At 41.8% G+C, this 27,817-nt stretch overlaps 1 protein-coding gene across 2 annotated transcripts; it reads left to right on the forward strand.

Annotated features, from left to right (window-relative positions):
- Nucleotides 1-869: 869 nt before the first annotated feature.
- Nucleotides 870-27,283, forward strand: neurl1b (neuralized E3 ubiquitin protein ligase 1B). Of its 2 annotated transcripts, none has more exons than XM_023285724.3 (6): nt 870-1,107; nt 21,105-21,349; nt 21,430-21,763; nt 23,520-24,260; nt 25,613-25,738; nt 26,339-27,283. In XM_023285724.3, exons 1-6 carry the CDS (start codon nt 1,011-1,013, stop codon nt 26,584-26,586), a joined length of 1,791 nt encoding a protein of 596 aa, XP_023141492.1. In that variant the 5' UTR covers nt 870-1,010; the 3' UTR covers nt 26,587-27,283. The 2 variants fall into 2 exon arrangements, with proteins under 2 accessions (XP_023141492.1, XP_023141491.1); XM_023285723.3 differs by lacking the exon at nt 870-1,107 and adding an exon at nt 15,552-15,862.
- The last annotated feature ends 534 nt before the right edge of the window (nt 27,284-27,817 follow it).

A 27,817-nucleotide genomic window follows, 5' to 3' on the forward strand; every position in this document is an offset into this window, starting at 1 on the left:
TGCACAGATGATGATGGTCAAAATAATGTGAATCAGATACTAAGACATTCATAGTCACCAGATTTCTATCTGTCTATCTATCTATCTATCTATCTATCTATCTAGTCTACACCAAGGCATTTTAGAGCCTCAGAACTACTTTTAATGTGACATTTTTATCTATCTCAACAAATAATTACTTTCAGTTTCATCAGCTGCATTTACTTGAAATTATTTTATTTCAGAATTTTCTTATAAGTTGTCTCACAAGTAAATAAAGCACACAAGGCTTTATTCTTTCACTGCTTACCTATAATAAATCAGCAGCTCCACCTTCACCATCTAAATTCACTGCTGATATAGTCATCATTAAAAGTATAATTTACAGCTCTGCTTTTCCTGCTGTCACACGGCTAAAGGCTCGTTAACTTCACATTTATGGCACAAATGACAACTGCCTGTTAATAAAAAATAATCGGGGCATGAATGAACTTGAGCTGCACACCTTGAACATGCTAAACTATTTACAATGTTTTACCTTTTATTTTTGTCTTTTTTTCCGACGGAAATGAACGTGTTTAAAACAAACACACCTCTGAAGGACACGACTGTGAGTGTCCACGCCCACTTCCTGTTTTTAGAAAGCGCAGCGTCCACAGGCAGGTGATTCATTCATGGACGTATGTTTATATTTAACAGTCGACGGTTAACCACACACACACACACACACACACACACACACACACACACACACACACACACACACACACACACACACACACACACACACACTTTTCCCACGTGCCAACGGTCCTTCTCGCGCTTTCCTGCGGGATTTTATTGGACAGAATAAAGAGATAACAGCAGCCACGTGGCCCTGTTTACAAACCTTCAAATTTCAGGCGGGATTCAGGTTTGAGACCAAACAATTTGAGAGAACCAGCAACTGGAAGGAAGCAGAATTCCTGAGCAGACTGTCAGTTTTAGTTAAAAAATATTCAGAATTATCAAAGCTGAAGGATTTCACCAGCATGGGCAGTAATCAGTCATCACACCTGTGCATTTCCTTTGGTTTCAGCAACTTACCTCTTTCCAACAAACAAACGAAACTTCACTGCGGCACTCATGGTAAGTTAACCTGTATTTATCTCACTCTTTTTATTTTTCTTTGTCACTTAAATGCATTTTATTTCGATTAAAGCTGTTAAATAATCCATTTATTGTATTCCAAATCAGCCATAAAAGGGGTACTTGAAACATCGCATTTATCTGATCATGACAAGGTTGTTATTACATCACTGTAATAAATGAATGTAACAGTTCTTATGAGCAAAATAATAATGCAAATTTAACCTTTATGGGTGTGTTTTAAAAAAACAAGACTATAATGTCATCTTTTCTGATGTATTTTATTGCTGCTGTTGTCACATCCCATAATTGCTACATTGTTCAGATCCGTTGTGTTGTTTGGATATCAGATCTGGCTTCTGCCGTGTTTAACCACATCTTAATTTAATTAAACCCTGTTATTTGTTGTTTTAGACAGACGGGAAATGCCTGTCGCTCATATGTGGCTATATTGGGCCCCATGTGGCTGAGTGAGGTTCACAGAGGCCGTGTCAGAGCTTTCCCAGACCCCCGTCGGATAATGAGAAAAAGACAAAATGGTTGTGAGAATAGACGAGGAAGCCACTGGACAAAAAACCCAAAGTAATCTAGAAGAAAAGAAAACAAACAGAGTGTGAGTAAACGTTTGGAAGTCCCCTGGCTACGTGTTTCTCTCTCCTTTTCCTCTATTTATGCCTCTGGTCATCTGCATTGTTGTATTTGCCCATCGGCAGCTCTTGTTCTTGTTTTCTGAGCTGTTAAACTTAATCTACAAATTCAATGGTCAATTTGAAGAAGAGGTGGAGTGCAGTAGAGAGGGTTAAATTTTAGTTTTAAGGCAGTCTGACCACCTATTTTGCAAGATGCTGCAACAAAGACAACACATTTACTGTAATTTGGTGCATGATACTCCCCAAGAGAAAGCCTCTTGTCATACATTCTGCAACCACACAAATTTAAATAATCCCCATTTCCTCTGATTGCTCTGGCGATCTGATGTTATACATACCACTACTGTACCACTAGGTGGCACCACTATATCACAAACACACCACAAATTGGGGCTCTGCCATTAGAGGGCTCATCACTTCAGGATCTGACTTGGCATGTGAAAGGATGAGTTCATTGGCTCATCGTCGCCAAGCAAAGCTCCATGTTTCATCACTTTCTCCTGCTGTATTAGGTCACCGCATGAGACAGTCGCCATTGTTTCTATTTGCATTGTCTGAATGTAAACTATCCAGAGAGGCAGCAGCGTTAGGAAGATGTGTTTATTGTGGTTTTTAGTGGAAGTAGCTGTTTGCGTCTTGTTGCTTCAAGCAACAGGTGTGGTTGTGTAATGTCTGCTCCTATATTTGAAGGCCGGAGGACACAACAGGGGCCTCTCTTTGAGGAGTAATGGGGCCTTCTATGTGCTCCTTGTTTAGGCTCTGGATCAGTGTTGTTTGACTTGTCATTAAGCCAGCAGGACGTCAGGAGAATGACAGTGGAGAAAGCTGCAGTAAAAGAAAGGCATAAAGATTTTAATCTGCCGTTTTCAGGTTGTCTCTTGCTGCATGTTTCTCCTATGATCTGTAATGGAACGTGTGAATACAGGGAAAGTAAACTAAGATTATGTCCTGTGGGTGTGACTGTGACCATGATCATTTCCCTCACATGTGAAGAAGCTCTTTGTTGGCACGAGAAGAGGCAGTAAAACATTCAGCACCACCTTAATTATTTAAGACGGCTTGACTGTGCATGTGTGTGTGAGAGAGAGACAAAAAGAGATAAGAAAATGAGACACATTATCATTTAATCAGTAATATTCCGCAAGTATAAATCACCAGCTAGTTATCTTTATTGATGAGGAGGTTGCCGTACATTTTTAATGCCGATCTGATTTTCATGCCAGTTGTTCACCCTTCTGTTGATAACAATTCAGTTTATTGTCAGTATTATTATCATAATTTTCCAATTAATTTTCCAACAAGATGTTCTAGTCCTGAGTATTATTCAAGACAGTCACTGTCCTTCTTCCATTAGCCGTGGAGAATAGAGTCACTCATGAGATCTAACCCAGTGACTTTCCAGTTTAAATGCTGGCAGCAAAGCCTACATCTGTCTTATCGCAATCTCAGCTTCCTCCTTTAAGGCTTCAATTGAATAATAATTCCTCCCTGTTTTGCCTCTTGTCTTGTCTCCCCACTTCCAAACATGGGAGAGAGTTTAGGCGTCTTCAGACCTATGGGCCAGATACCCCCTATAAAACATGGACTTAGACCGTGGAAACACCTGAAAATGCTATTATGCAGACAAAAGAACAATTGCTGATGAAGGTAGCTTTTAAGTTTCAGCCACATTTACTGTCCTGTAACTTTAAATTCTGTGTTTCTGAAAGTATAGATTTAAAAAAAAAAAACACAAAACAAGATGGTGGCCGTAATTCTGGAGCTCTGAGAAGAAGAAGAAGCTGCAGTCGAAGTGATAACAGACATGCTGACATGATTTTTTTCTTTTTTTTTTTGCCTCTGTATTACTCTTGTTGTTACTAATCCTCTGGGATATTAGATAGACTTTAGGAAAGGAAGTTCTCATATTTACAAGTTCCCAAAATAGCCCCGTCACCCAGCACTCTCAGTATATCAGTGTCCTGTCCGAAGCAGGGGCCCTGCAGAAGTTTCCCACACGTGTCACAGGCCGATGTCATGACAAGAGGACGAGGGAGGAGGAGGAAGATTAGCTTGAAGGAGAAGGAGAGAAAATAACGAGTGAGAAAGAATGCAAAAAAAAATGCTAGAAGAAGACAGCGGTGAAGACAAAGGGTTCGGGGTGGCAGCGGAGGGACGTGGAGATCAGGAAAAGGGGCACAGATGGACGGAAGCACTTGGCAGCGTAGATGTGTTAAAGGTGAACCGAGTGTCTGTGAAATTGACCCCAATGTTTCCCCGCTTCACTTCAAATGCAAGGTTATGTAACAGGGTGTTTGTGGCACCGACAACTGTATCAATGCATCCCAAGCACGCAGAAAAAAAATGCTCATGAATGAACGGTAATTTTAGAAGGAGCCCTTCACCTGGCCAGGCTGTCCAAGTTTTCCAACAGTTTGAAGTATGTGGGGACAATAATCGATGACAAATGAACCTTTGACTCCAATGCTGAGGTTGTTTTAGAATCAGGAATACTTTGTTGATGCCAAAGGGGAAATTGCTTACGTTATAGTTGCTCCCATTCAAGTCTTAGAAATTGACGCAGTACAAGATAAACATCCATCCATCCATCCATCCATCCATCCATCCATCCATCCATCCATCCATCCATCCATCATCTATACACCGATTAATCCTCATTAGGGTCGTGTTGGGGCTGGAGCCTATCCCAGCTGACTTAAGGTGAAGTCTGTCGCAGGGTCGAGATAAACATAAGTAGAAAAATATGTCCTCAAAATTGAAAATAAGTAGAAAATTATGAGCATAAAATGTAAAAATACGCATTGTACTAAAAAAGCATAAATACAAATACGCAGTGTACTAAATAGTAATGGAGTTACAATTGTGTTATTGCACAGAAAAGTAGTGAATATACATATTAACATGAACATAAATAGAACAAATGTCCTAAAAATGATCATGAGTAGAAACGTATGTGTATAAAATGTAAAAATGCGCACTGTATGATAAAATAAAACTATAAGTATACAGTGTAATTATGCAGTTATAATTGTGTTATTGCACAGTTATTGTAGTTCTTGAGTGTCATCTTAAGAAGTGAATATTACTTAGTTGTTGGCAGAAAGGCTCACCAGCTTTTGAACTTAGAAGCTTCAACATCTCTTTTATGAAAATGTTATATTGAGAGTAATGTGTGTGAAAGTGTGCAGGAAAATTGCTGAGACTGACTTTGAAAATCTCTTTGTATTATTCAAAAATAGAACCAAAAAGAGGCTCAGTCAGTTCTGTTCATTCATAGTACAGTGTGTTCAAGCTGATCCCATCTGGCTGCAGGACTAAAAAACTCATTTGTCCCTGCTGGCATTGTCCTTTTAAACAGTCTGAGGTGATTTTATCTTATTTTATTTCATTATTTTTTATGTTTTTTTTCTCTATTGTGTGGTTTAAAGTGTGATGTAACTTTGTACCACCTTTAACCTTTCTAATCTTTCATGTCCCTGATGACGGAGAGCAAATTCCTCACTGTTACTGGGCATCGCTGTTTACCTGTTTGCACATATTAGCTGCATACTGTACATTGTAACATCTCAGAGGTTCCTGGACATGAGATCAGCTTACAGACTTCCAGCAGCCTCATGTCCTTCCATGGCGGCTGTCTTTGATGTCTGATATGGAGTCTGTCTATAGAGGGAGCCTGCAGATAGCGGATAGTGTCCAATCTAACACATTCCAAGTTTGCTAGATTTCAGTGGCGGTGGAATTAACAGTTATGTTTGAACGTATCAGGCTCCTCATGCGTGGCCTCAGATGAAAGGGAATCAGAAGGCATTAAACACGCTGTAATCCATAACTCTGTAGTGGAATCCATTAAGCCACAAGATGTGAGTAGTCATTGTGTTTCATATATGTCAAGATCTCATCTGTTTCTCCAAATATTTTTATTCAGCAGTTTACTTTGAATAAATCAGACCAGTACCAGCTCAGTGTACGAACCTCATCAATCTTCATCCTGCAATTAAAGGAAAAACAAGAAAAGCACTCAGAGAGTTCAGTTCTCCACCAAGGCTGCTCAGTTGTTGGATCATTTCCGACGGCTGAAATCTTGAAAAAAATTGTGCCAGAAATCACAGCAACATAGAATTTGGTCATTTAATATAAACGTACCCACAAACAAAATGACCTTGCGCTGAGCACAGGTGTGTGTTCTGCATGTGTATGTTATGTACAGATACCAAATCATGTGACCTAAATATGTAGCGAATGACGGGAATTGATGGGACTCAGAAACCCCCATAATTTAATCAGTTGTTCCTTGGATCATTTCTGACAGATAAGTCCCGATAAGTCTTTAGCGGTGGATTTGTAGTAGGATCACAATCATGTGATCGTCAGCAGGCAGCTGACGTAGTGTTCACTTGTTGTCATGGTTACAGTGAAGCTGTGCCGCTATCTGGCAATGATTCAGAAATCTTTAAGTCTGTGGATCCAGACTATAAGCCGCATCACTGCCAAAATCTAATCAGTTAGTCCTTGTGTCAATCCGTTAGTTCGTTTTTGAGTAATGTTGCTACCAGGTGGAGTAACCAAAAAAAAAAAAAATGTCAATAATGACATTTTCTGTCTCTTGTACATAAGAAAATACACAATTCTGTTTATTTTGGTGTCATGCATCAGGCAAAACAAGTTGGTTGGAATCATAAGAAAACAAAGGGAGACTGGCCCTTTGCTGCTTATCTGTCTCTGCTTCCTGGCTCAGTTACAGCCCTAGTGCTGCATATCAGTAAAGAGCTACCAGCACTTCATTTGTTTCTCTAATGCTTTGTGCAGAGATACAATGACAATAATGGAAAACAGCTACATTTCTTATCCAGCCTTCTTAATTTCTGATTTTCTATTGCAGTACAGAGCAGTAATAGCTTTAGGATCCACAAAGTAAAGAGGTGAAGCCTATATTCTACCGGAATTCTTGAAACAGTCTCATTTGATGGTCGATGACCATTTTTAACAAAATATCTGTCATCTTGTACATCTCACTCTCACACTGTCAGAATTTGATCAGTGATCCTGAAGTGTTACCTCACAAAGCAAGAAAGGAGAACACCTGAGTGTGCTCAGCGAAGGGCGTCCATCCAGAACAGAGTCAGCGCACACCTCAGCTTCAAGCTCCTCCATGGGAACTGTGGCTGTTTCCCTGGAGACCTGAACTAACAGGATTTGCTCTCTAATTACCTGTGCCCACCCAGGTTAGCAGCAAGGCAGGAGGCATGCATCAGATCAAGACCCTTAGCACAGAGCAACAAAAAAAATCTCTCTTTGTCTGCATGTTGGTAAAAGAAAGAGAAAGATGCATGGAGGCAAAGGGGCAACAGCTGAGGACATGGAAACTGGACAGGAAGTGACCGGGACATGTGGGCTGCAGTGCTGGCATAGAGATAAGCTGACAGGTAAAATACTGAGAATTAAGTGCTGACTTTGTTTTTTCATTGAAAACAAAACTGACTGTCCTTTCGACATGTTACATCTCAAAGGCGAGCAACACACCGAACACGTGAGGAACAGTAATTAAACCCCGAGCGTGGCTTCCCTGTTTTGTCGGCGCGTGAAGCGAGGCAGTCCTGTTCGCCTTCATTAAAGCCTGAGCAAAGAGAGCTGCAGGCCTTGAAATTGCCCTTGACACCAAAAAGAACAGCACACTATGACTGAACCTCCTGGTGCAGGGCTGCTAGTGGCTTCCATGTCTTTTGATGACAGTTGACACGAGTGACTCAGAGCTCTGGAAGGAAAGGTTGGACTTCTGTCCCGCTCCCAGAGTGTCAGTTCTATGACCTTCATGGTGCACAGTCCAGCGGAGAACAAAAACTGCTTTGTGTTAAAGCGTTTGTTTGAGTTTGCTCAAACATTTTTGATCTGGTGGATTGTGTTTTTGGAGGCGAGCCATGCTTAGAGCATACAGACTGCGATGATATGAAAATAATAAGCATCTATCAGCAGCCGCAAGGTGAAACAAAAGGGAGTTAAATTATTTTGATAACACTGGAAGCTCAGACGCCAATAAATTCTGCATGGCCCGCAGCGACCACGCAACTTCCATGGGTTTTAACATGTGTGTTTATCCAGGCTAAATTTTTCTGCCTTCTATGGGAAATTTGGAGCTGAACATTGTGTGTGTCACTGCGAATCCCAAGAGAGGGACGGAGAAGGGGCAACTGATAGAAAAACACTGGAAAGCTGGAGTTACAGAGAGGCTACCCTACATACAGTTAGATCTGTGTTACTATCTCTGGCTACCAACTGCACAGGAATGGAAAGAGAGGAGCGTTGGAAGGAAATATGCTATTATGTAATGTAGAGGTCTCTGCTATCCCTATATGCCCTCTCCTTTTGGACTGCGAGACAAAACAAATTAATGGTCAGTATATAATATGACAGGTGCTGGCTGTTGTTCTCTTTCACTTCATGGAAATGTTGGAATCCTTTTCTCCAACAGAGTTTGTCCAAGCCTTTCGCTGAGAGTGGCCTTAGATGTCTTTTTTAGCTTACAGAGGGAGGGTAATAATAGCAGAAGTATTTGGTGTCATAACCTCAGGGCCTTTGCTGGGTCATTGAGCCCTTTTGCAGTCAATGTCTACATCACTACTGGCTGGGAACTGTTTGTTACTGCTAGCAACATGTAGGAAACTCCCACATCTGTTGGTACTTGATTATGAAAATGTCCCAAATAGTTCTTTTTCTATACTATTTTTCCTTTTGCTATTGTTTGCGATAATTATTCTGTGATGTAAAAGTTTTTGAGGAAATACTGTGCAGAAAATGACGTGTGTGCGGCTTGAAATTAACTACTTTTCATCTTCACACTACAGTTCAAAGCACAGTACAAGACTGAAAAACTTACTTCCACTTTTCAGGAACATTAACTTTAATAAATTGCTGCCTTAGCTTCAATCAGAAATTACATTACGCGATCAACACATGAAAGGGGAGCGACATAAAGAAATTGATTAAAATGCTGAAACTGTTGTAGCTGAAAAGCCCCAAAAACTGGGCTCCTTAGCGGTTCCTCCAGACCACTTGCGTTTCCCTAATGAGGTTTTGGATTCTTTTCTCCTGAACATTTGAGAGTGAAGCAATTTGGAGGTTAGAATTTGGGAGCCTGAAGGCAAATTCTGACAAGCCTTAAACTGCTTGGGAAGTAATTTCCTTTTGAACTGTGTCATAAATTCTAATGATGTTAACAGGCTTAATTGGGATTTTCTTAACTATAGGTTTGTTGTTTAATATAAACCACAAGAATTCACTGCTTTCCCCCCGTGTGCCTGACAGGATTAATGCAAATATGGTTTTAACAACTGTGGCGCAGCAGTCTGAGGCTGTGGGTCAACAACATCCATCTTGCTTTCATAATATTATCCCATGAAAACATATTTATCCTGTTATACACACAAACCCTAAACTGCTTCCATATTTACCTCTCTTTATTTAGCATTATGCACCTCTCGTCTTTACAGGGTTTATTTTTGTCCGTTTTTCAAGGATTAAATATACAGCTTCACCTTGTAAATTTGAAATGCTCCACCAAAATGTCTATTTGTGGAGTGTGCCTCCTGCTATTTGTGTGAAGTCATGTTAAAGATGACAAAGACCTTGACATGGGCACCAGTAAGCCTCCCAGTTCCTCTTTACCCGGAGGCTGGAAACCAGTCAGAGCTGCAAGAGATTTTCCACTACACTAAGCACGCTACTTTGTGGAGATGAAAGCAAAAAGAAACAAACTCACATCGAATTCTTGTGTGTTTGGATCACATTTATGAAGACTTCTCCGTCTCATAAAGCAACAGGAAAACTGGGAACATTATAGATTATGCATCAGGGACTATTGTCATTTAACCTCCACCTTGAGCTGCTCTTGAATCTGAAGCCACTATGCAAAAGGCTAGAAGATGTCGTCTGTGTTGTTCTGGGCCAAGAGTGTTTCCTGCATCTCCTTCGGTGGTGCATCCGCTCCTCATCCCAGAGAACACCGAGACAATAGAACAGATGGAGGAAGAACACTGTCCGTGCATCTGGTTAAATGCATTGAAAGGCCATTTTTAGCATGTCTCCCACTGACAGAGAGGCCTAAAACAACATTTTAGTGGAGCCATGCCACTGTTTCATCTTCCACTATCAGAAACTAAAAAATTAAGCTCTTTATGACAAAGTGCTGCCCTGATTTACCAACAGCTTAGATTCCTTTAAAATGCTCAATAACAGCAGTAAAGAAAAGAAAAAAAAACACGTCAACCCCAGACTGGTTCCATTGTTAGAGTAGCAGGGGTCATTTAATGTCAGGGTCTGTCATGTTACATAATGTTGTGAGTTAGACTCCTTCAATGGAAAATGAATATGGAAATTCCTCATTTAACAGTCAATATCTCTGTCAATGACCATTATTAACATTGCTGTGTCAGCCCCTGTTTGCTTCCAGCTGGGGATTTTTTTTTTTGTCACATGTAGTTTTGTACCTTTCATGTTTTGCTTTTTGCTTTTTGTTGTCGGCTCTCTAACACAGTGAAAAATGACAGAAACATAAGAAGAAACGCAGCATGTCTGTACTGCCAACATCAAGCTTTATAGGGTTTCTACTCAGTCAGGGGAAAACATTAACAAAACTAATAGCAGTGGAGCAAAAATTGGAAATTGAAGTATAGTTCCATGCTTTGCTTTAGACCAGAGCTTTGCAAACCAAATTGCTCCTCAGAGACGGTTAAGACTGTGCCATTCTGTCCAAAACGAACAAAACTTGAGGTACAATCCACTAGCTAGGAAGTGAAACACTTTTTGATTGGGAGTGGGGCTGATATTAACATCCACATTAAACCTCTAGTTACTAATCTGTAGTTGTGTCTCATGGAAGATGGTGTCGGACACTTTCCACAGACGATCACTTAATGTCAGCATTCAGCAATGGCTACGGTGTTTAGGAAACACCCTTTTCTGATGAACAACCTAAACTACTACAATACTGCTGTATACCCATGGAATTCACATTGAGGTGGGAGAAAGCTGACAGCTCTCTTTACAGGCCTACACTGAAGTCAGGGAAGAGTCCTAGTCCTGGTGGTTAGAAAGTAACCAACCACATGTGACTTTCTGATAATTATTGCAGCCTTTCTGTCAATAGAAGCAGTAAAGTGAATTCGTCTGGAGATGGAGAATCATTTTTCATAAAATAACATGGGAACATTATATGAAGATGGTCAGACCTAGACTTTGTGTGATCATCACGTTTTTGTGCATAAATGAAATGAAAACTTAAGTATGAAAATATATGTTTCACCTTAGACATGCTTGCTTTCTGGAACTTTTAATCACTTTCATAACTGAGCAACGTCCATGTACCGAAGCAGACTGCAAGATAGAGCTTAAATAAACTTGAAAGTGGATCTTTAGTTCCGTTTGTTTCAAGAAAAGCATGGTCCAGATATACTATTTTAACATGAATACATGAAATGTAATCTGTATAGTAAATCAAATCCTTTTATAGATCAATTCCCTTCTTGCTGTGTTCTTGACATACACTCAGGAATCAGAACTTAATTCCTAGTATTAACATAGTTTTATCAAATTGTTTTCTGGGAACAATTCAAACCCCCTACTGACACTTTTTGCAAAATCCCTGTTATAGGGAGAAGAGGGGAAAAGCACACAGATTATCAACGGACTGCATTACTGTGCAGCATTCATACCAGCGGCGCTGCTTTTTTTTCCCCAATTTACACCACTTACCAGTGATTCACTACGAAGTGGTGTTTTTAATTTACTGAAATCTGAAATTGCAGAATCGAAACCAAGCATGCATACATTTTGTCTGCTTGAGACTACTACAGCATCGAGTCTTATGATCTGAGGATTTTGTAAATTAGAACAATCTGTGAGGGCACCAAGCACATGGCAAGAACTCCCCCTAAAATGGCTCCAATTAAAGGCAAATGCTGCACTGTTGCTTTGATTACACAAAACTTCTTTAGCTTTGTATATTTCATCATCTACGTGAGAGAGTTTTTACTGATACAATGGCTTTGGCAATAGCTGAGCTCTTACTGCGTTTTTGAAAAGCAGGTGCTTGACTCCAATGGCCTGTTAAGAGTCGACCTAATGAAAAGACAGGAGCACATATTGGAAGCAGATGTGAATGCACTGTAGTAGAAAACAGCGCACGAACAGAAAGAGGTGACCGAGAAAACATTGTTGTATGAATGTGGCTCATTGTGCTGGCCCATGTGTGTTTGATGGAGACGGTTATGTTCACGTTGAAGGTGGGTATGACTCACTTCATCCATTAGATCAGTGGCTGGGGTTTGGACAGCAGCCCTCCCCTGATACCGAGACCACCACGTACAAACACAAACATCTCTGCACTGCCTTTGAATCTTTGAAGAGAATTAAAATACTGCAAATGTAACACTTTGCTGTCCAAAGACCAGTCGCTGTGCTGCTCCGCATGGCAGCAGTCACACTGCTCTGGGCCAAGTTTCCTTGAGCAAACGAGGCATGTCTGTCCTCCTTCTCTGGAAATAACTTCATTCGCTGTAGGGGTCCTCATGAGATCAGATGCTTGATACCCAAAAGGAGGACAGTATGCACTGTGCCTCACTTTAGAGCGCAGCATTGCTGTTTGCACCCAGTTAAATAAGAAACAAACATGCAGCTTTCTCACAGTACTGTGTCCTTCATCTTATCTTGTCGATGAAGCTCTTTACTAAGCCATTTTCACACCTCACACTCACTAATCACACCAAAATCTCAGAAGCTTGCCTTTGTGTAGTGGCAGCAAAGTGTGAATTGAAAGTCCAAATTTAAATTAAAGTTAAAATCATTCCTTATCTGTTTGAATATGCAAGTCCTAACCAGAAGCCTTGCCTCTTTCTCTGCTTGGTTAGGCTGAGTTAAAACTATATACTAGCCTGTCTAGTTTCAATAGGAAGGAACTCATTTGAGTTGCATCCATCTAATGTAACAGATTTCTTATAAACTAAAAGTTTTTGTGAAGGTTACAAGGTATGCCAAACATTGCTTAGCTCATCTAGGTGCTCCACACATCTCACTTGTTGTGCTTTTATTCTTGCAGCTGGTTTATCAATCAGTTGCTTATTAGCTACACAGCCATTACACCCACCAACGACTACTAAGCCCATATAGGAGCTATGTTTGTGTTGTTTAATTGCATCTTGCTTTGTGTAGTGTTTCGTGGGCAAACATGAGGATCTGAGCAACTTTGACAAAGGCCAAGTAGTGATAGATGACCGGATCAGAACATCTCCAAAACAGCAGGTCTTGTGAGTTGTTTCCTGTATGCAGTATTATGTGCCATGAGTTGTCCAAGGAAGGAACGCTGGTGAACAGATGACAGGATCATAGGCACCAAAGGCTTATAAAAGTGTGTGGGGAGCAAAGATTGGCTCGGGTGGTCTGATCTTACAGATCCACAGATTACTGAAGACATTAATGCTGGTTATGATAGAAATGCATCAGAACACAGAGTTGCAGCTTTTGTGTATGAGGCTGTGCAGCTGTAGACTGTCAGTGTTCATGTTGACCTCTGTTTATCGCCGGTAGCACCTACAGTGGCCACATGAGAACTGAACCATGAAGCAGTGGAGGAAGGTAGCCTGTTGTCATGAATCACTTTTCGTTCTACATCTTGTGGATAACCAGATGCTTTGTTTACCTGAGGAAACGATGGCAGCAGGATGCACAAAGACCCAACAAGGCCGGTGGTGCTCTGGGAAATGTTGCGTTGAGAACCCTCGAGTCCTGCCGTTTCTGAAGATGTTGCTTTATTGTGCACCATCCACCTAAACATTGCTGAAAACCACATGCACGTCTTCATGGCTTTGGGCTGCTTTCACAGCATCATTTATCCTGCCATATTGCAAAAAGGAATATTTTGCTTAACATGACAAAGACTTCAGGGTGTTGACTTGGCCTCCGAATTCCCCAGATCTCAATCTGATAGAACATCTGTGGAATGTTCTAGAAAAACAGGTCTGACCAAGATGGATCAGAGCTGTTTTAGCTCCACCATGGGGACCTACACCTCCGGAGATTTTAACGTTGTGGCACATTTGTGTTTTTCTACTCAATTTAAGCCCAGAGTCTTATCATCAAGTTGACTGTCCCTTCAAAACCCAGTACAAATCACTTTTAAATAATAAATCTGTCCTATGTGTGACTGTATTGGGTTGGTCTGGTCTGGTTTGGTTTGGCACAAAATGACTTGATGAGGTTGGGAAAGACTGAACTTTGCATCAAATAAAGGATGTTTTTAAGGTTAGGGAAGTTTCGTTGTCATAGTTACAATAATAGTCACATGATTAAGTCCAGGAAATGATTGCTGACTGTCAGCTGGAGTTGGGAAAGTAACTGCAGCCTTATGTGTTAAAGTTTGTTGTTTTGTTGCCCCCTGAAACACAAGTTTATATCCTTCTGGGCTAAAATGACTAATGCTGTCATTCTGTTTGGGAGATTGGTCTCTACTAAGTGAATTTCCCAAGATGTCAGGCTATTTCTTTACCATGTCTCCATAGTGTCGAATGTTTCTGCAGACGCCCAATAGCCCCTTAAATGACTGTGCCGAAAATGAGCCTGAAAGTGGTTTATTTGGCTTTTGAATAAAATCAGCTCAGCAGTCATTATGCTTTCATTAACACCCCGTAGTCTGCACTCATGCACAGTGCTGCAAGCATCGGGGGAAGCAGCACTTGTTACTGCAACTCCGGCGTGTTTACAGGGAAGGCTTGATTGCAGACCTCATCGCAGCCTCATATTCACTTCCTGTGTTAATTCCCTTTTGCTGCAGCAGCTCTTTCTTTTCTGAAGCAAGGGCAAGGGCGTGGGGGAATTTCACTTCTGCTTCGCTTCACCCCAAACACCATTCACCCGAGGCTCATATAAGGAGCCACAATATCCTGCTAAAACAAACAGCATTGAGGAGGTAGAAACAAATGCTTTTGTCTTGGAGTTATATTTAGGTGCTGCCTGCCCTCACCCAAATGGCATCTCTTACAAGACTTGTTTGCTCTCTAACTGAATTAGATCATATGTGACTGTGTTGTCAGCTGCCAGGCTCCTGCAGCACTTTCCCTCTCTTGTAATATGGATCAGCACAGTCCATACCAGTCCCACCATGCGTCCCAATTAATCATTACACTGACATCGAGGAGGAATAATTTGCACACAATCAAAATTTTCATTCGTTTTCGTCCACAATATTTTCTGGCTGCAGCCCCTCAGGCCCCTCCAAATCCCCACTCTGGGAGAAAATCCATCTCCAGCTCTGCTTTCACCGATGATGATCATTCCTACAAACCCTGCAGGCCATCCATGGCTCCTCAGAGAGCGGTGTGGTCCAGAAGACAGGAAACAGCTTGAGAGAAGCCCAGCAGTCAAGGCTGTGGGAGGATAGGGTGGGAAAAGAGGGGATTTCCTCATATGGTGCTTGGACTTTTATCAAAAGTGTGTCTATTTGTGAAACCAGATGTGATTAAATTAGGGTTAATCACCTCCCAGTGGCAAATCTGACTACACAGAAGGATCAATGTGCTTTAAAATCCATTGACTATTAATTCAGAGCTATGATCTTAGTTTATTGTGGTCCAGGTTTGCAGCATCCATGACCTCTTCATATGCAAATGTATTCCCTTTTATGTTATAGATCCCCTTCACTGTTTGCTTTATGAGCCACACTCATTAGGTTTCATTAGACAGCGTTGACTAAATGGATGGATTAATTATTCAGAGGCTCTGTGATGCTTTTGAGGGGGGATCTCTGCTTCCTGTGTCTTTAAAGTCGTGCAGAGGGGAGCTTACACTAAAGAAAGGAGGGGGCTGCTGTGCGCCAGTTGGAGGTGTCTGCCTGTCGCAGCGGATCGGGGTTGACATTAAGAAGCAGCAGCGTGTCCATGCCTGAGCAGGGCAGCTACGGCGCAGTTTCAAGGCACCGATCCTCCCATTGAAGCGGGTCAGATACTCAGCAGACCGGAGGATACATGGATGGACAGAGATATACTGCAATCGGAATTAAGTTGCCAGCCGGTGCGAGGAATTTCGGGATATAATGGGGAATACGACACCTAAACCTTTAATAGGTGAGACTTGTTTATTCATTTAGCATTCACGACGGCTTGCAATGCACACACAGACACGCGCGCGCACACATACACGCACGAAAACGGTGTCATGAACGGAGATACACATGGTTTGTCCTCCTTGTGTTCGCTCTGCGCACAGACGCGCTTTCCCATCACGGGGGAGCAAAGCGTGATTCCCAGGGAGCCAGTCCGAGGCAAAGCCGCGTTTCTCCACAAAAAATCGCATCATTTGCACAGTGATGAATTTGAAATCAAAGGTTCTGACAGCCATGCATAATGCAGGCAACCACCTCATCATGAGAAAACTCAAGAAAACAGCTTATTTTGGTAACTGATACCCAAGATGCGATCCAGGGAATTCGTGCCAAGTATTATTTTGGCATTGAAACACTCAGAAAAAAATAGGATTAACTTGTCTTCGGTTGCATACCCGATTGTAATAATGTGCAAATTAGTTGAAATTATACCACACTGTGCATTGAATCCAGCTGTTTTAAAAATCTCCATACTACTGTGCACAATCAATTTAAACTTGCTGCTCCCTTCTGGACTCTTTGTAATTATTACTATACGAGAATCTTTTTTTGCACATTTTTGGCCATATGCAAAATACTTTAATTATCACCAGGATAGATGGATTACTTAAATGAATCCCAATAGGACATTATAAAAATAATGCACACAGCATCCAGGCACTGTAAGAAGTTGATGAGAAAACTGAATAACATAAATAATCTAAATTTTTCCTAGAAGCTGAACAAGCATGAACAAATCCACCACATTCTTGACATATCCACCTCTATTTCCTGGTAATATTCCACACTTATTAATGCCATCTTACATAAATTAGAGTCTCAAGTGATTGCCAGTGATTTGTTCCTGCACAATCTGATTGTCAGTCCCAGTTTTTTTTTAGTTTTGGTTTTTTTTGGAATAAACCCGTCATTATGAGCTCTTAGAATACCACTTCCTCAGCCACTTTGTCATGACACCTAGAGCACATTACTCGACAATCAGTTCCCCGTATCATTTAGATTTAATGTCTGTCACACTCCCACGCCCCCAGCAGACCCACTCACTGCTTAAATGATGTGGTTGCTGCCACCAGAGCAGCTGACGTAGAGTTTGGCCTGAGAACGTTTAGTCATAGAGGAGCAGGAGCAGAGTGGGTCCTATTGCTTGCACTGTATGGTTTCTGTTAACGTGCAGTTAATAGAATATTTGCATTTACTTGGGTTTATATCAGAGATGTGCATGGCATATCATAATGTAGGCTTTCGTTGGTTATTTTCTCATCTTTTGGCTTTCTTTGTGTGATGAACAAGATATAATACCACCTGACAGTGCTGTCACAAGTGATGCCAGTGAGCTGTTCACACCAAGAATTTTAAATTTACAACTCCTAGAAGCAAAAATGGAAGAAAACAGGCTGTGAAATTCTCCCCTGAAGGCTCGTGCCTTGCTCAGTGAAAGATTTACAGTAAGAAGATAAACAGCCTGGATATATAATTGAATAAAGAGCCTAAACATCTTGTGGCTAAACGTAACTCTGGCAGATCAGTTTTACATTTCTAAACATTTCTTTTGGCACAAAAGAGTGTCTTGTGCAGTCTTGAGATTGCACTTGTTTGCGTATTTCTATTCATTGGGAACAAAACAGGGAGACCCCATTGCTATGACACAGTTCTTTTTCCCTGAAGGATCTGATTCAAGTGAGGAAGCAGATATAATGCATGTGGGAAGTTTTGCGACAGCAGCAATGTCCAAACATCAGCTGAGCAATTTCTGATCAGCTGCCTGAACCAGTGTGGTTTTGTTCCCTCATCACTACGTCTTTTCACTTTTTACTTGATTTTCTATACATGGCTCCAGCACGGATTCAGATTCTCAGTCCTAAAATCAAAAAGGACCCCAAACTATAAACAGATCAGAATCTTTTGCTGAACTTAATGATTTCAGGGTTATCAAGAAACGTCTACATGTGTCTCATGAAGAAGAAAATAGACACTTGCTTACAATGACCTAACCCCAGTTTTTGATATTCCCGCAGCTGTTTTTTTATTGTTTGATATTGAATTAGAACAAAAAGTAGCATCAGTACATACCGATATCATTAATAGTGAAGAGTTTTATTGTGAACAAACGAAAAAAAATAGTATTTCTGTTCAGCATTGCCCTCAGAATTGCATTTATCCTTGAGGTCCAACAAATAACATATGTGCTAAGTGGATATTCCTGGACATTTTGAAGCTTGTTATGACCACAAGTTGTGTTTCATTGCATTCATTGTGGCAGCGCCATCGAGTGGTCGTAGTAATCATGCCGAACAAAGGACACGTGAGGTGATGGAGTTATAGAGCCACAGAGTCTGTGTAGGGAGGAGGTTTGGGTGGATGAACGAGTCAACAAACATTGGGCTTAAACATGGGAGGTTGCTGATCTTAACATTACTTTACACCGTTTGCTCATTTCATCATGTTAACTGCATGTATTATTGTTAACCATGACAATAAACATCCTGTAGTTTAACCCACAACATGATCAGCTAATTTTTGCTTAAACCCAGCCAAACAGAAGTGAAAATGTCTGTGAAATATCACACTACTGTTAGTCATTTTCAGAGTGAATAGCCATTGTTAGGACAGATTTGCATTTCTATTACCATGCATTACCACCACATGTGGACCTGTAGTAAAATAGTGCAAAGTTATTGGCAGAAATGTGTACTACGTCACCTACAAGTCTATGCACGTGCTTGTGGGTCACCATATGCATGCACCAAGTAAACAAAATGTGGACAGACAACCTCATATGAAGAAATGAATAGATTTCACTGTAGACTTCAAACACTCCAGATGCTGTTTTTAAACCTGTTGTGTAAAATTTCTGTCTTCCCCCTTCTGGCAGTGAGGCTAATTACACAAACACAGTCAAAAATTTTGTCCATTCATTCTTTAGACAGTAGTTCTTCCACTGAGCGCCGTTTTGTTTTCACTTGTAGCATCACAAACTTTTCTACCGTTACAACAGTGCTGGTATGTCATCACTGAGCAACAACCTCCAGGTCTGAAAAGCGAGGCCAAGTCAAAACTGCCAAAACTGCAGTTCCTCAGATGGCCACTTGATGCTGACTCAAAGAGCAACTCAGTCCTCACAGATTTACCAGAGTGCTGACATAGAAATAAACATGTTTACAGCCTGGTGCAAGAAATGCTTTGGTCCCTATAGCTAATTCCCCCAATTATGACAACTGTACACAGAGTGAATGTTTATTTAAACAACTCATTTCAGTTGTATTCAGCTTAAAGCTATGCATACAATAACTGCGTAGCTGCTTTGACAGCTGTCAAAGGACGCTCCACGGCCTGGAGATGTCTCCATGGCCTGCCTCAACTCTGCTTTAGCTGCACCTCTATGCAAAGATGGAAACAGCCGGAGCCACCACACTGAGCCAATAAAGCTGCTCTTCGGGAGACCTGGGGGTGACATAACAGTTGGTCGTCCATCTTTACGCACAGTCAATGTTCGTCACAGTCTCTTCAGTTACACGCCACATGGCTGAATCTGCTTTGTCTGGACTCATTTGGCAAGAATGTAATGAATTTTCATTTATATGCACAAGTCCAACACTGTAGTTTTACATTTAGTTGACATTTTACAACCAAGATGCCATTTTCTGATACCATCTTTGTTTAGGCCTGGTTTTTGAATTCACTTAAAAATCCCTTTTATTGTGCAGCAAATGGAATATTTTTTGACATAGCTTGGTATTTATTTTTTATTTCTTTTCAGAAGTTTAGCTTTCCGACCCAAATGTAATGGTACTTCATGAGAGGCACCCGCTAGGGCTAACGTTGGCCACGCTGTGAGCCATCCCTTGCTGCATGACCTGTTGTGCTACGCCTTTCATCTAATGTCAAACATTTGTCTATATCAGGCTTCACTGTAGGTCCTTAAACTGCAGTATGTCACTCTGTCAACGAGGCAGTTGAGCCTTAGGCCTATAGGCTAAGCACCAACATGTTTTTCTCCATTTACTCAAAGTATATTTTACTCTCTCTTGAAAGAAAAAAAAATCCCAGAGTTTGAGAGGAAAGGGGCACCCACACATCATTTGAGATGTTACAGATGTTCTTGCTGCTGCTTCATAGTTTAGAATATAATCAGTGATAATGTCTAATTTAGGAAATGTACTGTGGAACATTTCACTGAGTTATTGTCTGTACACCAGATCGCAGTGAATTTTAAACAGAAATGTAATCACTTGTGGCCGTGGAGGAGAGTGGGAACACAGCCTCCCCATTTGGAATTTCAGCCAGTCTATACCATAAACACTCATCTGAAGCTTTCATTTCTCTTAATATTAAACCAAAGCTATCCCGGTCACATTTAGGCCAGCATTCAGCTTGTTTGCTTTCGGGTCCTTGTTAATTCGTTTTGAGATGCTCATCTAGAAATTCCTTTCCCAAGTAGGACATGGACTCCTGTGAAGATGAGATCAAAGATTGTGCCTTTTATTTGGGTATTGCTATACTGACTAGGCACTGTGTGATTCATTCTCCACTTCTGAAGATAGTTATCTTCTGCAGGAATGAAAGGGGCTATTCAGGGTTTGTTTATGCTGTAGGCCAGGGGTGTGTGTAGCCCATAAATACGAGGATGACTTATCATGTCTGTTGTTGACTTTCTTTTGATTTTTTGTGTGTTTTCTCTCCCCTGTGATGTTACTAATATTATCACTGGACATGTCTGTTAGTTTTACCTATAGGCCAAATGGTCTTTAAAATAAATATTTCCCATTAATTTGTGCACATGGGTTTTGTCTAAATTTACCTTGTTTTATGTCTGCGATATAAATATCCCATATGGATGTGGTGAGACGACTGATTTGGGACGGTTTACCTTTTTATACTGTAAATATGGGTTACATGCTAAAAGAGGCTTGTTGAGAGAAGCAGAGGGGCTTCATAATTATTATGGGAAAGGAAGTGTGTGAGACTGTGGGCTCCTTTACATAACTGGCCTCTGCCCTCTAGACCAGCTGCCACTGGCCGCTTTGTAGACGAGTTATTGAGTGCTGATATGTTTGTCTCTCTTTCCAGCAGCTGGTGTCCCAAACGTTGCTGTTCCGACCTTGTCTGAAACGTATAAAGCAGACCTGCTGACACGCTGCTCTCCGACTTGGTTAAATCAATAATGGCTTTTCTTTCCTCTCACTGTGATGTTTCTCCACCCACAGATGCGACTCTGCAACCCCGCCCGGTGGCCAGTAGGCAGTACTACACCCTCCCTAACAATGGGGCAGGTGTGGAGAGGAGGACGTCTGCTCCCCCAGTCAGCATCAACGTGGAGTCGCCCCGCTTCCACCCGCACGCCAAAGGCAAGAACATCAGGCTGGACGGGCAGCTACGCCGTGCCACTCGCAAGAACAGCTTCTGTAACGGCATCACATTCAGCCATCGACCTGTGCACCTTTATGAAAAGGTTTGTTTCCATCTCTTTGTCACTAACCGTGTATTTAGGGGAGAGAATAAGTTAAATTCATGTAACTGTCACTTCTTCAGGTGCGTCTACGCTTGACTGGTGTGCACACTGGCTGGAGTGGAGCTCTGCGGTTTGGTTTTACGAGTCTGGATCCCAGCGAACTGGTTGCCACGGACATCCCCAAGTACGCCTGCCCGGACCTGGTGACACGGCCCGGCTACTGGGCCAAAGCGCTGCCCGAGAGGCTGGCCTTGAAGGACAATGTGCTGTCATTCTGGGCCGATCGCCACGGAAGAGTTTTCTATAGCATCAACGAAGGAGAGCCCATCCTCTTCCACTGTGGGCTCAGCATCGGCTGTCCACTCTGGGCCATCATAGATATCTATGGCATCACTCAGGAGGTCACGCTACTTGGTAAGTATTTAAGTTTTCCTGTTTACTTACTTAAAATCAGTCCTGTTAAATACTTATGTAAGCAAGCAGTAGCTAACTCCAAAATAATCAAACATATCTAACAAAGTGTTGAATTATGGATATTATTCTGCCTGGAATCAGCTTCGTCTGTCAGCTACAAGGCCGTGAATTTTGCATTTTGACCGTAGCTTCGACAACCCTGAAACCTCAGGAAAATATTTTCATAGTGTCAACATATTCACAGCTAATTTAAGCAGCTTCTTGGGACTTCAGCGAGCAGCTGCGCTACAAAGCTGTGCAGCACCACGGGCCAGTTCAGTAGGAGGAGGTAGTGCAGACTGTGGCGGCTCAGTGACTCAATGATCTGTGTGATAAAAGTGACCTGTTTGTCTAGAAAACTTCTTCCCCTCAGACTGCCTGACGTAACTCTAAAAGATGAACAAGAGGATTTGAACCAGTCAGTTCACCCTGACACTCCTAACCACTCTTCTTCTGCTCATTCCACACTCTCTTACTATCACTTCCCTGCACTTTGTCACTTTCTCCCTTTACGCTGCCTTCATTTCCATCACCCTGTCCCCTGTGGTTCCCTCTCGTACTCACTGGGTGTGTTTATCTTCAGTCTGACAGGAGCTATGGCCTTGTTTGGTCAAGGCGGCAGATCCCAGGAGCTTTGGTGAGGGGCCACTGCACTCAACTGCTCCAGCATCACTAGAAATAGTAATAAAGGAGCGTATCATAAGTCAGAGGAGGCGTACTCGCGTCAGAAATGTTTATATCAACCTCTAAAATATGCAGAAATTCAGCTGTGCAGCTGCGGATTCATGCGTGGACTGTGGCAGTTTAGAGAGGTCATGTTAGGGAAAGAAGGAAATGAAACAGAGAGGTAAATATACTGGTGGATGACAAATAAACTCTGGGTGGCAAAGCTTATTTGTAGTCAAAAGGAAGGTTTATTTACCTCCACAACAAACATCACGACAAGAGCGACAATCGAAGGGCTCTAAGCTTATTTTAGCTCTTGTTGGAGCGTCCATCAACATGAATTATCCAATACGTTGATAGCAAACAGTTATTGCTCAGTGTGTTTGATATCGTATTTCTCAGCTGCTTACTGTCACTCGCAGAAATAATTATTCAATAGCATTTGCACAGGATATACAGTAAATGGATTTAACACTACAGATATCCCATGTATGTAAACATTTCTCTTGTTTTTGGTTTTGCTTCATCTGTTGTTCTCTCTGACACATAAAAAGCCCATTGCGTGCAAAATGACATCATTTATTAAAGACTGATGTGTTTGAGCTGCACATTAGTGAATCTCTCAGTAAATTAGTTGATAGAAAATGCATTGGATTGTTTTTTTTTTTTACGTATGAGTATTGTTTTTTTTGCCTTCTATTGTTTTTTAAGATAATGGAACAATAGTTAAAGAAAACATTGTAGAAAGTCATTTTCAGCATTAGAACATTGTAAATGAGATGTGTCAGCTGATTAATAATTTAATTAAGGTATGGGTCTGTACTCTTCCCATATAAACTAAAGTGCACATAGCAAATACCTCAAAGCAGCTGTAGAAATACAGATAGGGCCTCAGAGCTCATTGCTTTCCTCAGATATCTGATGTGAAAAGGCCTCTGCGGAGAACAGAGAAAAGGAGCAACAAGAGGGAAAGTGATTAGCTTGTGTGGGACACTTCACATGTTACGATGTCCAAATCACGTACTTTTTTTGTCCACATTTTCCACTACAGACAGCACGTTTGCTGAGAGCGTTGGATCCAGCTGCCTGAGTGCGGCCCGTCTGAGTGCCTATCTGCCCCAGAGTAGCCACGACTCGGCCAATTACAGCAACAATCAGCTGGAAAACAACCAGGCTGCCGCTGCCAAAATGGCCAACCTCCAGCTCAGTAACTACACTCAGCTCATCCCCTGCTGCTCTTCCACCTCTTCCTCCGCCACACCGTCCTCATCTGCCTCCACTGGATTCAGCGTCCCGAGGGCGTCCCGAGGCCTTCCTTCCCCGTTGGACAATGACTTGCACTTTCACCCTGTCCGCGGCTCTGACGTGATACTTTCCGCAGACCGCTCGGCCGCCTGCATCCACTTCCTGGACAGCAGTCGGACTCTGGTGTTCAGCGATCGGCCGCTGCACATAGGTGAGACTTTGTACGTGGAGGTCGGCCACCTGGGCCTGCCATACTTCGGGGCACTGTCGTTTGGTTTAACGTCCTGTGATCCAGCCAGTCTGCATGCTGGAGACCTGCCAGCCGATCCTGAGGTTCTCCTGGACCGAAAAGAGTACTGGGTGGTGCACCGGGGCTTCCCCATGCCTTGCTCTGGAGATGTGCTCAGCTTCAGCTTGCTGCCCAGCGGAGAGGTGCATCATGGGGTAAACGGAGCGGGGCGAGGCCGGCTGCTCTGTGTGGACTCCTCTCAGGTCCTGTGGGCCTTCTTCACCCTGCATGGAGCCGTCAACAGACTCAGGATACTCGGTGAGTGTCGTTGGAACAGCACATAGAGGTGATACCAAGAACCAAAACCACTGTCATTAAAATCCCTCAAGTTCTCTAAGTTTATTTGTGTATTTAGATGAGACTTGCCATCAAGGAAAACACAAAAAAACAAACCAAAAAGGAACCTTACAGGTTGTGGCGACTATGACTCTATAAATCCTTTTGTGTCTGTGCAAAATCTGATAATGTGCTTCAAGTGAGGTCACCAAGATTACAAAAAACTAAAATTTGGGGGATGGGGAGTTTACAAAAAGTTACCTTTAAACCGCTCCTGACCTCTGCTTGAGGCTGCCAACTTAAGGCTGCATTATTTATTTATTATATTTCATTTTATTTGTAAGGAACTGTGTGCAATATTAAAGATAACTGTTTCCATTTGATGCATTGTACCACAGTTACCCCTCAGGCTCATTGTCATCTGCAGTGCCCTGACAGGTCACAGTTAAAGCTTGGAACACACATCGCAAATTAATACACATTTTGACAGCATCATGAACACGTTAAGACAAACTTTAAACCATGATATATGAGCAATATTTAGAAAACAACACTGCAACGTATAGAATATGGAGTCAGTGGTTACAAAGTTGAGTAGCTTTTAGCAGATTTTAAGGTACTGTTAAAATTACAACTTTTTTTGTTTTTTGCTGCTACTCGCAATACATACACATAGATCTCTGTTCAAATTGCATGTGTGGTCAAGTATTGCATTGTGAGTAATGTAGGCACCAGGTCTTTAAATCTTGGAATAAAAAAAGAAGACAGATTCTGCTGCATTAGCTTGACTGCAGAGTGCTGAATTTTGTGGAGAATTCTCTAAGCATAAAGTAACAAGCATGTTTATTAGACAGATTCAAAGTTGGTCTTCATATTAAACTCTGTCGCACAAAGTAAATACACATATTCCCCAGGAAGTTTTGCTTTAATGCTGAAATGAAGAAAGTCTATTCTAGGTGGCCCCTGAATGTTTTTTCCCACACTAAAGGAATGCATTAGGGTGGTTTATGTCTGCGTGAGCCTGCTCAGCTTTGAGCTGTGACCTATCTGTCCCAGTCCCACTACTCCCATGAAAACTCCCATCAGCTCTGACCTCATTTTCAGCAGTTTGTGATCCAGCAATATTCCTCTCAGACAGAAACAACTCTATGAAATGAATATGCTTATCTAATCTGACTGGCTAGGTCCGGCCAGCGTAACAATGTCACGCTCCAGCCTTACTTTTAAACAGTTTGCTGAATTCAGCTCTAGATCCTTTGTGTGAATCCAAGTTTTGAAGTCACTACACAAAATTCTCTGGAGTTTGTTCATGTGTTTTTATGTTTGTGACACAGGAACATTGCAGTCCAGCCCTCCCTCCACGTCTCCCACCACCTCTCAGAGCAGCAGCCCAGATGACAGTGACTCAGACCTGGCGTTCAGTGTCAACAGATCCTCCTCTGCCTCTGAATCCTCTCTGGGTAAGTTTCCAAATGTTGACAGCGTGCCTAATGCTGCATTGTATACAGAAAACCCTCGCAAGATCACTACAGTGACATTGGTGTGGTTTGAATTTGTTACGTGACGAGTCGGGGAGAGAGATGTTTTGTCTCACTTTTGATGTGGCAACAGCACATCTCCTTCTGTATACTACATTTTTGGATTGTGGAGGAAACTTCTCAGATGTGAACATTTGCTGCTTTTCCTTTTTTTTTTTTTTTCCCCAACTTTATAGTAAACTGAACAGTTTTAGTTTGCCAAAACTTTTCTCCTTTGATGCCATTCCCTTGAGTGACTCATTTTAAATAGATTTTTGATGATACTTAGACCAAACACTGAAATGATTAAACTCGAGTACTTTCTGCTTTTGTATTTAGTAGCTTTAATAATTTATCTTCTGCATTTGGACTGGGTTATAAATAAGTCAAAACACACTCCAAAACAACAACAGACATCAGGAATATGTAAAAGCAGCAGTGAACGTGGAATACTCTCCCAGCAACAACAGCAACCGAGAGCTGAGAGATCTGTGTCTGCTTCATTTTAAGGCACCCACATATATTTTCTTGCTTTTCCTGCAGTGACTGCTCCCAGCTCCCCTCTCAGTCTTCCCACCTCTCCCTCCCTCACCGCCTCAGAGCTGCCCCCTGCTGGAAAAAACGGAGAATGCACCATTTGCTTTGACCAGGAGGTGGACACGGTCATCTACACCTGCGGACACATGTGTCTGTGCAACGACTGCGGCCTGAAGCTGAAGAGACAGATCAACGCCTGCTGTCCCATATGCAGGAGGCCGATCAAAGATGTGATCAAAACGTACCGGCCGTGATTTTAAACGGGTGAGGCGGCTTCCTGCTGCTGGGTCCCACCTGTTGACCCTTCTCAGGCTTTGCTGGACAATGGACCTTGAACCCAACTGGAGGTTTTCCACACCAGGACATTACTGTGCCTATCAGAGTTCCATTTTTTAAGGGTAAGTCACCTGGAGACAGACTCTGCTCTTCGTATGCCGAACTGTGACGAAGCTCATCTTAGACTGCAGACATGAGCACCAATATTTTGTCTAAGAGAGAAGAGACGAATCATGTGCGCCCTTTTTTTTTTGTATTTTCCATGTGATGTCTTTTATGTCACATGTATTCGCCGAGCAGAAAGGCCCGCTGTGAATATTTGTCCGTACTCTCTTTGACCTAGATTTACGTGTGCTTCAGCAGAATATGCGGACCATCGTCTATGACTTCTAGTGCCTTAGATTTTTGTCACATTATGTGTTCAAGTAATTATGCTAACAACCCTAGCCATATTTTCAATGTACAGTGCTGAGAGTTTGTAGTGAAAAGGGCACACAGAATTTATGCAATAAAATTGGGAATAGTATGTAGAAAAGATGGTTGTAAATGTGTGTAAGAGTGTTCAGTGGTGGCTTTATGGAAAGTGTGATTGCAAAGTTTATCTGGAAAAAATAAAACAAAGAATCTGGTTTTGCACATTGAGCGATTATTAAAAGTGGACTATGTGTGATTAAAGTGTGTCTGGTTTCAATTATAAGAGTGATTTGAATAAAATTTAAAGAAGCACAATCATGGTCACTTTTTGAAAGAGACCCCTGATCTCCAGAACGATGAGTTATCAGATTAAATCAAGTGTGTACAGTAATGTAAAGGTAGAGTCAGCATCTAATTCAGTCCATTTTTTTGCCAGATTCATTCTCCTCAGTTTGCTCGCTGTCCGTTCTTTGTCAACACTGAAAAAAACTGAGCCCCAGATCTGTAAATGGGAAACAAAGACAGGCGCATACAAGACTGTTCTAGGGTTTCCTGTGCACCTTCACGGTTATTCACATTTGTGCTCGAGCACAGAATAGGACGAAGCGTACAGGAGAAATAAGGAAGAAAAGGGATTTCTAAATATATGCTAACCAGCTAGCTGAATATCAACAATCTTTCTCCAAAATCACAGATCCACCTTCAAATTGTAATAAATGCAGAAATAAACACAAAAATTTCAGTCTTTAATCAAGAGATAAACACAAAGACTGATATCAGTATCATCTGTGAAGC

The sequence above is a fragment of the Amphiprion ocellaris genome, chromosome 13 (assembly GCF_022539595.1).
Source record: "Amphiprion ocellaris isolate individual 3 ecotype Okinawa chromosome 13, ASM2253959v1, whole genome shotgun sequence".
NCBI classification, from domain to species: Eukaryota; Metazoa; Chordata; class Actinopteri; family Pomacentridae; genus Amphiprion; species Amphiprion ocellaris.